Source organism: Gopherus flavomarginatus, chromosome 8, assembly GCF_025201925.1.
Source record: "Gopherus flavomarginatus isolate rGopFla2 chromosome 8, rGopFla2.mat.asm, whole genome shotgun sequence".
Taxonomy (NCBI): Eukaryota; Metazoa; Chordata; order Testudines; family Testudinidae; genus Gopherus; species Gopherus flavomarginatus.
The window spans coordinates 98,460,644-98,475,002 of record NC_066624.1 but is presented as its reverse complement, the minus strand read 5'-3'; the positions used below and the strand labels follow the sequence as shown (position 1 = coordinate 98,475,002).

General features: G+C 43.1%; 1 protein-coding gene across 1 annotated transcript in view; it reads left to right on the top strand.

Moving 5' to 3' along the window:
• The window catches only part of SLC7A14 (solute carrier family 7 member 14), a 70,480-nt gene that overhangs the window by 21,755 nt on the left and 34,366 nt on the right, over window positions 1–14,359 (top strand). The window contains exon 2 of the mRNA XM_050965900.1: window positions 6,475–6,926. Coding sequence (XP_050821857.1) covers window positions 6,626–6,926 — 301 coding nt within the window. The 5' untranslated portion in view covers window positions 6,475–6,625. The remainder of the gene's footprint in view (window positions 1–6,474; window positions 6,927–14,359) is intronic.

Here is a 14,359-nt window from a genome sequence, read left to right as displayed (position 1 = left end):
TTGTCCAAGTCATTGTACAATCCTTTGCTCATAGTGTATCCCAGTAAGTTCTGTGACCTTGAATCAGTCTCTCCTGTACTTTACCTTCAGGTAATGATTGGCCTGTCTGCAAGTTGGGATCAAGATCCAAACATTTCTACAAATTGAAGATATTGTCTCAGGGTTTTTTCATTCAGCCCGAGAGAAGTCAGCCACTAAGGGCAAGATTCTGCCATCCTTACTCATGCTGAATAGCACCTTCTTCTGAAGTCAATGGGACTCTTCATGGAGCAAGGTGCCACTCAACATGAATAAGAGTTGCACAGGCTGACTCTCAGGTTGGATCCAAACTTCCTCAGAGTTTTACAGGGTGGGGTTCAGATCCAAAACTTTAGTTCAGGCCCAACTGTACTTTCCCAGTCTATTACTGAATATCCCTGTAGTCTCTTTGGCTTCAGCATAGGCTATAGCATTAAAGCAGCAAGGCATTAGAGAAAGAGAAAACTAAATTTAACTAGAGCTGGAGGCAGTGCTTGTTGACTTTAAAAATTCTTGAGCTAATTATTCCTCATTTTTTTCCCTCTAGAAGGCTATCAAAGCATATCGATTGGTAATCCAAACTGTGCATTAAGGGGGAAAAAATAAAAACATCAATATATTTATCCAGCAGAAAATTAACTAATCAGGGCACAGAAAGAGTTGCTTTTTCATGGAGAACCAAATGTGTGTCCTATAAAGGAACTAAGCTCTCATGGGCAAAAGGAAGTAAAAATTAAAGTGTATGTGAAGATTTATAAACCATCGAGAAGGAAGACTTTTGCAGAAATATTAAAAATAGCCACTTCGGCAACTAAATCCAACTATATTGTTATAAAAAAGAAACAAAATCAGTTACCATTGATTCTCCTTTTCACTGTTTTTCTTACTAAACCTTTGTGTTTCCAAAAACCCAAAAAAACCAACCCAACCCTTTGAAAAATATTCTTAAAACAATTCACATGCAGAATCTATGTATTTTGAGCAATTAATTTTCTACTGTTAGCAGTGCTTTTGATTATTAAGGCAGGGAAAATTGAAGCCTAGCTCCTGGGCTCTACTCCCTCCTCTGCCACTGGTTTGAAGTACAACCTTGAGCCAAGTCACTTTGGCCAAGCAGTTCAAAAGTGGCCTTTGATTTTGAATGGCTTCATTTCTGAGTACCCAACTTGGGAAACTTCTAGTTTGATGCCCAAAACTGAGTGACACAGAATGAGTGGTCACTTTTGAAAATATAACCATTCTGTGTTTCAATCTGCCGCTCCGTAAAATGGGCATAGCGGTATTTACTTACACAGAGGGGATTTTTTTAAGGCTGAGGGCTTGTCTACCTGAGAAAATTGCATCAGTTTAACCTAAAGGACAGATTTAAACCAAACTCAAACCCTGTACAGACACCCTTATTTCAGTTTAAGAGTGGCTCTTTTTCATTATTGCTATTATAAGCTAATTAGGAATAAGCATAACCTAAACCAAAATAAGCCACTCTTAAGCTAAAATACAGTTGTCCACGCAGAAGGGTTTGCACCAGTTTGAAAAACGATTCAGTTAAAACTATTTCAATTTGAATAAAAGGCTTGGAGAGCAGTGGACTGACTGAGCTGTACAAAAACCATCAGAACATTCATTTGAAGAGTGACAAATACCCAGTTCAGCTTTTAAAAGAGACATAGACTATTAGGGTTGTAAGAGACCTCAAGAGGTCATTTGGTCCAATCCCCTGCTCAAAACAGGACCAACACAGACTAAACCATCCCAGCCAGGGCTTTGTCAAGACGGGCCTATAAAAACCTCTAATGATGGAGATTCCACCGCCTCCCTAGATAACCCATTCCAGTTCTTGACCACCTTCTTAGTGAAATAGTGTTTCCTAATATCCAACCTAGACCTCCTGCATTGCAACTTGAGACCATTGCTTCTTGTTCGTTCATCTGCCACCACTGAGAATAGCCTAGCTCCATTCTCTTTGGAACCCCCCTTCAGATAGTTGAAGGGTGCTATCAAATCCTCTCTCATTCTTCTCTTCTGCAGCCTAAACAAGCTCAGTTCCCTCAGCCTCTCCTCGTAATTCATGTGCCCTAGCCTCCAATCATTTTCATTGCCCTCCGCTGAACTCTCTCCAATTTGTCCACATCCCTTCTGTAGTGGGGGGACCAAAACTGGATGCAATACTCCAGGTGTGGCCTCACCAGTGCCAAATAAAGGGGAATAATCACTTCCCTTGATCTGCTGGCAATGCTTCTACTAATACAGCCCAATATGCCATCGGCCTTCTTGGCAACAAGAGCACGCTGCTGACTCATATCCAGCTTCTCATCCACTGTAATCCCCAGGTCCTTTTCTGCAGAACTGCTGCTTAGCCAGTCGGTCCCCAGCCTGTAGCAGTCCATGGGATTCTTCCGTCCTAAGTGCAGAACTCTGCACTTGTCCTTGTTGAACCTCATCAGATTTCTTTTGGCTCAATCCTCCAATTTATCTAGGTCACTCCAGACCCTATCTTTACCCTCCAGCTTATCTACCTCTCCCCACAGCTTAGTGTCATCCGCGAATTTACTGAAGGTGCAATTAATCCCATCATCCAGATCATTAATAAAGATGTTGAACAAAACTGGCCCCAGGACCGACCTCTGGGGCACTCCACTTGTTACTGACTGCCAGCTAGACATCAAACCATTGATCACTACCTGTTGAGCTAGACAATCTAGCCAGCTTTCTAGCCACCTTATAGTCCATTCATCCAATCCATACTTTAACTTGTTGGCAAGAATATTGTGGGAGACCGTATCAAAAGCTTTGCTAATGTCAAGATATATCCCATCCACTGCTTTCCCCATATCCACAGAGCCAGTTATCTCATCACAGAAGGCAATCAGGTTGGTCAGGCATGACTTACCCTTGGTGAATCTATGCTGACTCTTCCTGATCACCTTCCGCTCCTCCAAGTGCTTCAAAATAGATTCTTTGAGGACCTGCTCCATGATTTTGCTCGGGATTGAAGTGAGGCTGACCAGTCTAGTTCTCCGGGTTCTCTTTCTTCCCTTTTTAAAATATGGTGATGTTTCACAGCGCAGAGGACACAGATTCTTCCAACTGCGATACAGTCAACCCTGGCATCGTGGATTACAAAATGGGGCCTCATCCAGTGAAGTGATGAGCTCCTGAGGGGAGCTGAGTGATCTCAACCCCTCTTGCTTCAATAGATACCAAGAGTGCTCAGCACTCTGTATGGCTGGGCCTCAAGTCAGGCAGGAGGTGGCAGCAACTGGGTATCTAAAACAAAACCTCTATTTATACAAAGATAGCTTGATAAACAGCGAAAATATGGGATGAGAAGTGCAGAAAAAATACCTGATGGTATAACTGGATTTAAGATCCATGTGTGTATACACTTATAATAGCAGCACTTTTCCACCATGAGGATCCCAAAGCACTTCACCAACTAGGCATCACTTCCCCTACACTATACAAGTGCAGCATTTTCTGGTGTGGAATATGGCATTTATTCTAAGCCAAGAACAGCATTCAAAAGTCTGTGGCCAGGAAAAATTACATAAACATCATAACTTAGATGTACACAGTGTTCTTACACAAGTTACTGGGCTCAGTACAGGGGTAACTGGATGAAATTGTATGGCCTATGTTATACAGGAAGTCAGACTAAATGATCTAATGGTTTCTTCTGGCCTTAAAACCAATGAGTCTATAAGCCCAAAGGAGCCCAGATGGCTAAAGACGGGGCTAACAGGGTGAGACATTACAGGACATTGTTCCTGAGCCTGATGGGAAAACTTGGAGGCAATGGCCTCTATAGTGGGGCTGAACTGCAGCATGCCTGGGCTGTGTTTGCCTATGTGCAGAAGCAACAATCACTATGTGTACCAGCTTCAGCAGCAGGTCCAGCTAGCGTCTCAGAGTGAAACTAGCAAGTGGAAGTGCTATATAAGGCACTGCAAGGACCCCTGAGCAGCCTCCATGCTCCTGAGAAACAATGACATGGTAAGGGGGCAGAGTGGAGAAGAAAGCAGGATATGGGACAAAGTGAATGGAGGGCAGCAAAAATGGTGGGTCCACTGTTGTCTAACGAAAATGGGAAGGTGACAGCAAAATCAGGGCATAGGGAGGCAGTGTGAGACAAAGGACCATGGGAAGAAGGAGCATGAGAAAAATTGGCTCTGGGTGGAGACAAGGAGGACCCACAGGGCAGGGTTACAGGACTTGCTTCTGCAGCTTGTGCCAGGCAGACATGGTAAATCCTGGGAGAAGCACTCTACAAGACACAGATTGTAGTTGTAATTAACAAGTCAGTACTATGCCAGTATCCGAGATGGTGCTACATATTGCTGTACTTATAGGCTATTACTGCTGTGTCTCTGAGAAAGCTGAGTGGTGATTTTTGATAAATGATTTTTTAACAGCGATTACTGTATTTACAGGAATAATTTCACCCATTGCTGAAATGCAGGCCTGGTGGAACACAGAGCTGTTCCATGACACACAGCAACATTTTAGTTCAGGAGCCCATTCCTGAAAGAAGACCTGAAGGTTCTCAGCAGTTTCAGGATCAAACCATGGGACAACAAGGAAAGAAGAAAACTACACCTGATCCTCAGATGGTAGAATCCATCTAGCTTCAGTGAAGTCAGTGGAGCTATGCTGACTTACACCAGCGGAGGATCTGTCCCGTCATTTCCAACTGAAACTGAAGGGGAAATTCAGATAGAATGTAATGAGCTAGCCTGGAATTTGGCCAACACAGAGTAGCGGACAGCTTCTTTAATAACCAGGGCCAGAACCTCAATTTTAACTCCCATCCCAAAGACACAAATTTCCTCAAGTGGGAGAGGGGTGATTTTTTAAATATAATTTATTTAGATTGTATAGAGTTCTTTTCGGGTCACTATTGCTTGGAGGGAAAATTTGAGGAAATTCTGAATTTAGATCAACCAAAAACTAAAATGAATGCTGGGTTAAGTTTATTAAATAAGCCATGTGGTGTTAAGTAGGCTGTCTAACGTTTATTTTGGATATGTAGATGAAAACACAATTGCTTTGTCTCCCAAGCACATTTAAGGACACTATCAAATTAAAATTCATATTTATAAAAAGATTTCCTACCACACCTTAGATTACTAAACCTAGTTGCCAACACTCACAAGTTTATCATGAGCCTCGTGACTTGTGGTGTTTTTCTGAAAGTCCTAGCTTTTAGAATTAAGAAACTGCATGCAAAAATCAGCTTTAAAAATTAATATTATATGTAAAATAAAATACACGCACGCACACACAGAGTTGTGGAAAAGAGCTTTACAATGCAACCTGAGGCTCAGAAAAGACATGGAAATAAGTGACAGATTTTGTAAAAACTTGTTTTACAAAACCTAAATTTTGGGCCTAAACTGATCCAGCAGTGTCCACTTAAAATATTTTCTTCTTAGGCTCAGTAAGGATGCTGCAGCAGGTAAATCCGAGTGAAGCTGACCATACAAGAATTCTCATGCCTAGATAGAGATCTGACATCTAGGAGCAGTTCCTTATTTTAAGGGAAACAAAATCATGTTCTGTCCATATAAGGCTCAGACACATATTACTAAGCTTCAGCCAGTCACATAAAAGTATAAAATATGGCATACATGGAGCAAAGCTACCTCTTGCCCATCTCCAGTCTTACAGGGTCATGAGCACAGGGTATTGAATCACTCCCCATGAGATGATCAAAGACACAACAGCATAATGTTCAGATTCAGCATTTATTAATCCTCTTCACCACCTAGTGAATGGTGTACCAAATCCATGGCCAGCTACACAGTCTCGGTTATCATTCTGTGGCTGATGGGAATTTCCAGTGACTACATGGATGAAAACACCTGCTTCCAAAGCACAACCTCTTGAGTTAAGAGAGACTCTCCATTAGCTGTTAGCAGAACTGGATCTAGGAAACACAGCTGAGCAGGTCTTTTCCCATCCACTGGAAGGCAGCAGTACACAAATATAGTCTCAGGCACTGACTAGTGTGTGTTACAGTTGTAGTTAGAGGTCCCAAATGAGATCAATGCCCCATTGCATTAGGTGCTTTGCAAATACACAGTAAGAGCGTACGATCTAAATAGGCAGGGCAGATAAAGGGGGTAGCATTGTCCCCATTTTGCAATTAGGGAAACCAAGACAGAGGCATTAAGGGTGGGATTTGTAGAAATGCTCGGTTTAACTCTCCTCCCATGAAAGTCAACTATAAAACTCCCATTGAGTTCCATGGGAGCACAGTTAGGCTAACACGGAGCACTTCTGAAATCCCCCTCTAAATGAGTTTCCCCAGGTCACAGAGGAAATCTATAGCACAGCTTCGAGTTGATCCCCGAATTCTTGAGTCCCAATCTGACTCCTAGAGAAGGCTGATCCTGTTTTTCTATGAGCACCCCTAAACTTTTGTGTGAGTGAGTACATGTTTCTTCTCTTTTACAGACCCAAAAAGCGAACTAAAAGCTTTGAATGCAAGAATGTGGCTTCAAGTTGTGCTACACCTTCTCTGAAAAGGGCTGTTACTAGCTGAAGTTGCTGCTGTTGGAGTTTGTTGTTGAACCCTCGTGTCTTGTCTCAATACTCCACCATTACAATGAGCTTCTTCTCCTATTTGGACCCCAGGAGGATCCAGTGGGGTGCCACATGGTACGCCATGCACTCCAGGATCCTACGCACCAAACCTGTGGAGTCAATGCTGGAGGGCACAGGCACCACCACCTCTCATGGGACCAAGCTGGCCCAGGTGCTCACAACAATGGACCTGGTTTCCCTTGGAGTTGGAAGCTGTGTTGGCACTGGAATGTATGTAGTGTCTGGACTGGTTGCTAAGGAGATGGCTGGGCCTGGAGTCATTGTTTCCTTCATCATTGCAGCAGTTGCCTCCATTTTGTCAGGTGAGTCATTCAGAGCAGTTGTAAGAGATAAAAATAAATGGTGGCTTCTACTTAGGACTTTATTCTGCAGCCCTTACTCCTTTGTATAGCCCCACTGAAGTCAGTCAGGGAAAGCTGAGCCCCTAATTTAATGGTGCATGTTTTGCCTTCTGCTTTAAGGATGCAATTATTTTTAATAATCGAGGGTCTAAGCTTGCAAGGTGCTGAGCCTAGGCAACTCTGACTGAAGCCACTGGCAAATGACGGCATCCATTTAACCTTGTAGGATCAGGTCACCAAGAGACAAAGACCCAGATTGTCAGAATTCATACGGGGGGGAGGGGAAACCCTTTCCATGCATTTGTCTGTGCAGTTGCTATGAGTGTGGGCCTATCTTGGCAACTGCCCAACCCTATGGGTTGTTTGGGGGAGTATCTGCATGCCCATTTACCTCAGGTGTGCATGCAAATTAGGCACGCAGCTGTGAAAATCTGACCCAAAACATCCATCGTCTCACCATATGTGTGACAAGAACCACATGAAAACAACAAATTAGCCATTGTGTTTAGACTTTTTCTGTAATAAACAGACTTTCAAGCTGAAAGTATTTTAGAGTGGCTGAAGAGCTAGGGGAATTGCAAGGAGGAGATAAAGCCTCTCATCTAATCTCTAGGTTGCTGGGGTGTATCTTGAATAAGATGATAGTGACCAAACTTAATTCCCTTTTGATATGTGGCTGGTTGCCTGAATACGGTAGACTTGAAGTGCTCGGCCATTACATTTAAAAGACCAGCTGGAATTTTACATGTCATAATTCATAAACCAGGCACAGACTAATGACAATGCAGCACCCTAAGCCTCTCATAAGTCATTTAAACACTTGTAAAGAAGGCTGGATAGTTTCAAGGAGGAAGAGAAGTGAATGAATCCAGCCAAGTATATGGATTGATCTGTCCTTTCTACATGATCTCATTATTTTTGGCATTTGTCCTTGTCTGTTCACTACCACTGAACTGTAAAGATGGTCTAACACTAGTTGTTAAGAGAAGTCTCTGTACTATATAGCAGAATCGAATATTGATGGATTTGTTTTTGTATGGATCTTGAGTAAAAAATGGCAAGAAGTGGCAAAGGCTTATTGTATTTACAGTTATGTTAGATTAAAGTGATCTCACTCAGCTTCTAAAACTAAAGCCTTAGAAAACATAATAGTAGCTTTATTCTCTTCCATTGCAACCACACTTTGAGCTAAATTTTCCTTTTCCTTATAAGACTGCAGCTCCCACTGAAGGCCACAGGTTTACATCAGTGTTAGAGAGAGAACGTCACCCTATATTGTCAGGCATTCCTGGAACCATTGTAGAGGAATAGCCGATTTGAGTTCTGCCTTCTTAACATTACAGCCAAATTCTGCTCTCCGTCACCCTGGTTAAAATCCACAGTAACAGATACACCAGTGTAAGTCAGCAGTAAATGTAAATTACACCAGATCTTGCAGGCCTCTGCAGGACTTACCTCCATGTCTATCTCTAGAAGAGGATTCACAGCTGTGAACCCTGACTAGAGTCCTCCTTATCTGGCCCAAATTTAGATGCTAAGTCCTTCTCAGGAGTAGGGCTTTGGCTGCACCTCTCTCTTCAGTATTTCTTTGGGGAGATGCCTAAGCTAACCATACTCAGCATGCTGGCTTCTGAGAGTCTCTTTGTTAGGCACACACAGCATATGGAGAGCCTGGGTGCCTAACTTGAGGTTATGAATGCCAAGAAGTGTTGGGCACCTAAGGCATTGCAACACCCAAGCCCCCTTGTGAATCTAACCCAAGCAGGCAACAATCATGTACACTTAGCAGATGCAATTCCATCTTGCAGTGGGGAGTGGTGTGGATGCGTGCCTGCGCATGCACACACCTACCTACCTATCTACAATAAGAACCATCAAACTGAACTCTTACCGGTCATGGAAATGTAACAATGTTCTTCAGTATTAAATTGTCTGTGGATTTAGTGCTCGTGAAGAGTGTTAGCTTGGCAGTCCTGAACACTGAAGGACAGCCACATGGGTACTTCCTGCAATATCCCTCATCACTATGTCTGCCAATGTATATCAGTCCTAACCAGCACTACCACTGTAAGTACCTTTCTTCAGTTCTCATACTTCATCCATTTCTTGGCCTCAGTACTGAGACTGCAAACAAGCATGCCCTGTATGGAACAGATTTTCAAATGCCTTGTATCCATAGTTGAAGCTAGATTTTGAAGAGCTCGTCACCACCAGGCTGAGCTCGTTTGAAAGTCTGGCCTTAAGTCCCTTTGCAGTGGAGATATTTAATGTGTGTGACTCTGCACTGAAGTCAGCCATCTCATTTCACATGTACCATCAATGCAGAGTTCGTTTTTGTCAGCAGACAAGGAGATGACAGAAAGTTACAAGATACTAACATGAATAAAATTTTTCCATTCAAGTGCAGTATTTTCTGGATCCCAGAACAAACTAGACATGACTAAATGCAGGCTTTTTTCTTGGAAGATCTGAATGTTTATCTAAGACCAAAAAAAAAAGACAGATTCCTCCCACCCCAAGAAAACAACAAGCTTAACTGTCTATTTTTCTCAGAGATAGCAGCTAGCATTTGGTATTTTTATTATTTCCTGATGTCCACATTTTCTTCTTCAGACTTTTGCAATCATGCGGCCTCAGCCACAGTAAACTTAAAAGCCTGGAGAGCTTGAAATAAGTCCATTTGGAGAGTGAACGCGTGCTTGCTTCAAAGTGGGTTTTCTCCCCTAGGTACAAGAGTGCAGTGTCTTGCAACTTTCTGTGGGATTATGTCTTAACCTTAATATTATTTACATGTAGTCTGCCATATTTACTGTTCTTCTTGCTTTTGTAGCCCTGGGAAAACATTTCCATAAGAATCTGAATATATTTTGATAGTCTCTTCAGCCATTTCCTTGTTTGATTGTTGACAATTCTGTTATTTATAACAGCAACACCATCTTGGAAAGTAAAGCTGCATAAGGGCAAAGGAGCCAGAAAGGGCTGTGTATGTAGCTGGTTATTTTGGTTCAGTTTTCACTTAACATTTAGCAGTGCTCTAAACATACAAGGTACGGCACTCAGATATCTGTGTTTAGTTTTCAGGGAACTATTTATATCCCTATCCTTCAATTCTTTATTCACGGAATCCCATATCCATTTTTCCATTATTTTATCCAGAATTGATGTCAGGTTAAATGGGCTATAGTTACCTGGGTGATCTTGCTTGCCCTTTTTGAATATTACCACTCCTCCAATCTTCTGGAACTTCCCCAATATTCCAAGATTTATTCAAAAGTATCAGTAGGTCAGAGAACTCTCTCAGCTAATTTTTTTAGGACTCTTTGGCACAAGTTATCTAGACACGTTGATTTTAAAAAGGTTTAATGTAGATCTTCCTCTGTTACCAGTTGACTGGCATGCACTTCATCAAAGAGACCTCAGGAGGTCATCTAGTCCAATTCCCTCCTGAAAGCAGGACCATCACCAACTAAATCATCCCAGCCAGGGCTTTGTCAACCCAGGCCTTAAAAACCTCTAAGGATAGAGATTCCACCACCTCCCTAGGTAACCCAGTCCAGTGCTTCACCACCCTCCTACTGAAATAGTGTTTCCTCATATGATGTAAATACATCATTCCTGCTTCTTTCCAAATGAAAAACATTAAACACTGCTGTCTTTTCTGCATCATTAACAATTTTGTCATTTCAATCTAATACAAGGCTTATACCATTGCTAGGATTTCTTTTGTTCCTAATATACTTAAGCTTTCTTCTTGTCCTTAGCCATCCTAACCATAGATTTCCGCCCCCCCCCCCCATGTCTTTAGCTTCCCTGATAAATAAGCTCAGAAAGTTGTCAGCTGCTATCTATTTCCCCTTTTGTCATATATTACTTTTTTCTAATTGCTGCCTTCACTTCACTACTGAATCAAGATGGGCTTTAAGTCAAAGTTGTCCTTCGTGATTTTGGAATTGTGGCTTTTTTACTATCTGCAACTCTTTTTAAGAGCTGCCAATTTTTTTTCATGTTTTCATTGAAATTTTTCCTCTGCTTTAAGAAGTTAGCCCTTTTTGATGCACCAAATATATTAGTGTTGGAACTGACCTCTTTGCCCTTGTTGAATGTCAGGAGGTCATAATCACTGGTCCCTAAGCAGCCAATAACTTCTGGTCCAGTGATTAATTCATCTTTATCCATCAAAAGATCTAAAATAGCTACCTCATATTGGGTGTACAACCTTTTGTACTAGAAAATCATCAATACTTTTTAGAAACTCTGATATTTTACTATGGGCTGCATGAGGCCTGCGGCATAGGTCTCCTAAATGGAAGCCCCCATAGCAGTTTTTCTTTCCACACCTTACGGAAAGATGCCTAAGTGACAACTCATCCTGTTCTCTGGCTTGATTAGGTGATCTGTAGCAGACTGCCATCAGTACTCCTCCTGGGCTTTGTTAGTCAGTACATTGCTCCATATGCATTCAAGATCCTGCACTTTTGAGTTATCAGAAACTCTAGAAAAGGTACTCTTACTGCAGAGTGGCCCCCACACACACACACACACTCCTCTGTACGCACTCTATCCTTCCTGGACTGGTTATAACCAGGGCCGGCTCCAGGCACCAGAGCAGAAACCAGGTGCTTGGGGCGGCCAATGCAAAGGGGCGGCACGTCAGGGTCTTCAGTGGCAATTCGGCGGCTGGTCCCTCAGTCCCTCTCGGACCCTGCTGCCGAAGTGCCACTAATTGCAGCTTTATCTTTTTTTTTTCCCCGCCACTTGGGTCTGCAAAAAAGCTGGAGCTGACCCCAGTTATAACCAATGATTTTAACATTTCAATCATGCAGATTGTCCCACTAGGTTTCAGTAATGCCAGTCATTTCAGATTTCCTCTCATCAATGAGACTGTCCACTCTTCTTGTCTCCTATTAGTGGTAAATAAGCAACTGAAACTTCTTTTCACACTCTGAGTATGTCTACACTACGGGATTATTCCGATTTAGCAGAAACTGGTTTTTTAAAACAGATTGTATAAAGTCGAGTGCCTGCGGCCACACTAAGCACATTAATTCAGCAGTGTGCGTCCATGTACCGAGGCTAGCAGTCTCCCCTGCCCTTTGGAATTCTGGGTTGAGATCCCACTGCATGATAGGGCCAAAACAGTGTCATGGGTGATTCTGGGTAAATGTTGTCACTCAATCCTTCCTCTGTGAAAGCAACGACAGAGAATCATTTCACGCCCTTTTTCCCTGGATTGCCCTGACAGATGCCACAGCATGGCAACCACGGAGCCCGTTTTGCCTTTTGTCACTGTATGTGTACTGGATGCTGCTGACAGACGCGGTACTGCAGTGCTACACAGCAGCATTCATTTGCCTTTGCAAGGTAGCAGAGACGGTTACCATCCCTATTGCACTGTCTGCCATTGTAAATTGGCGATGACATGATGGTTGTCAAGGTTTTTTTCCCCCCACTTTGAACTTTAGGGTCCAAAAAGTAGGGACCTGCATGGACCCTTCTAAGCTTAATTCCTAGCTTAGATCTGATAACGCTGCCACCAGCCAAAATATAGCGTTTGGCACACTTTCTGTTCCCCCAAAATCTTCCCTGGGGAACCCAAGACCCAACCCCTTGGGTCTTAAAACAAGGAGAAATAAACCATTCCCCCTCCTTTCCCCTCCCTGGATTACCCTGAGAGGCTACACTGATCCAAACTCCTTGGATCTTGAAACAAAGAGGAATCAACCTTCCCCCCCGTTTTCCCCCCACCAGTCCCTGGTGAGTTCAGACCCAATCCCCTGGGGTCTTAAAACAAGGGAAAAAAATCAATCAGGATCTTAAAAAAGAACGCTTTTAATTAAAGAAAGAAAAAGTAAAAATTATCTCTGTAAAATCAGGATGGTAAATGCTTACAGGGTATTCAGATTTATATAAACTAGAAGGACTTCCCCGCCCCCCAGCCTGAGATTCAAAGTTACAGCAAACAGAGGTAAAAATCCTTCCAGCAAAATACACATTTACAAGTTAAGAAAACAAACATAAGACTAATCTGCCTTTCCTGGCTATACTTACTATTTTGAAACATGAGAGACTGATTCAGAAAGATTGGAGAAAACCTGGGTGCCAGTCTGGTCCCTCTTAGCCCCAAGAGCAAACAACAAACACCACAAACAGCACAAAGACTTTCCTCCACCAAGATTTGAAAGTATCTTGTCCTCCGATTGGTCCTCTGGTCAGGTTTCAGCCAGGTTCACTGAGCTTCTTAACCCTTTACAGGTAAGAGAGACATTAACCCTTAACTATCTGTTTATGACAATGGTTATCAGTCATTTTGCACCGTTTGCAATTGGAAATCGGCGATGATGGTTATCAATCCTTTTGTACATCTGCTGCTGTCATGGGTGCTCCTGGCTGGCCTCGCTGAGGTCAGCCAGGGGTGCATGGACAAAAATGGGAATGACTCCCCGGGTCATTCCCTTCTTTATGTTTTGTCTAAAAATAGAGTCAGTCCTACCTAGAATATGGGGCAAGTGTACTAGAGAATCAGAGAGCATAGCTGCTCCGGGTCAGAGCCCCAGAGATCCCGCTGCATGTCATTCCAGGGGGTGCCCCTGCAACAACCCCACCTGCTGCTTCCCTCTTCCCAACCCTCCTGGGCTACCGTGGCAGTGTCCCCTCATTTGTGTGATGAAGTAATAAAGAATGCAGGAATAAGAAACACTGAGTTTTTAGTGAGATAAAATGAAGGGGAGGCAGCCTCCAGCTGCTAAAATAATCCAGGGAGTACAGAATCTTTTCTTTAGACATGAAATGGGGGGGGCTGATGGAGCTCAGCCTCCAGCTGCTATGATGAGGACGGTGACCAAGCATTTTGTACCATCTGCCGGGAATGACTGGGAGTCATTCCCATTTTTACCAAGGCGCCCCCGGTCGACCTCACCGAGGCCAGCCAGGAGCACTCATGGGCTGATGATGACAATGGATACCAGTCATTTTGCACCATCTGCCACTGGGAACGGGATGCTGGTGTTCAATGCTGCAGCACCCCGTCTACCAGCAACATGCAGTAGACATATGGTGACATTGAAACAAGGCATGAAATGATTTTTTTCCCTTTTCTTTCGGCGGGGGGGAAGGGTGTAAATTGACGATATATTCTGAAACATCCTGGAAAATGTTTTTGACCCTTCAGGCATTGGGAGCTCAGCCAAGAATACAAATGCTTTTCGGAGACTGCGGGGACTGTGGGATAGCTGGAGTCCTCAGTCCCCCCTCCCTCTCTCCATGAACGTTCATTTGATTCTTTGGCTTTCCATTATGCTTGTCACACAGCACTGTGCTGAGTCCCTGCTGTGGCCTCTGTCTATCATAGCCTGGAGATTTTTTCAAATGCTTTGTCATTTCATCTTCTGGAACGG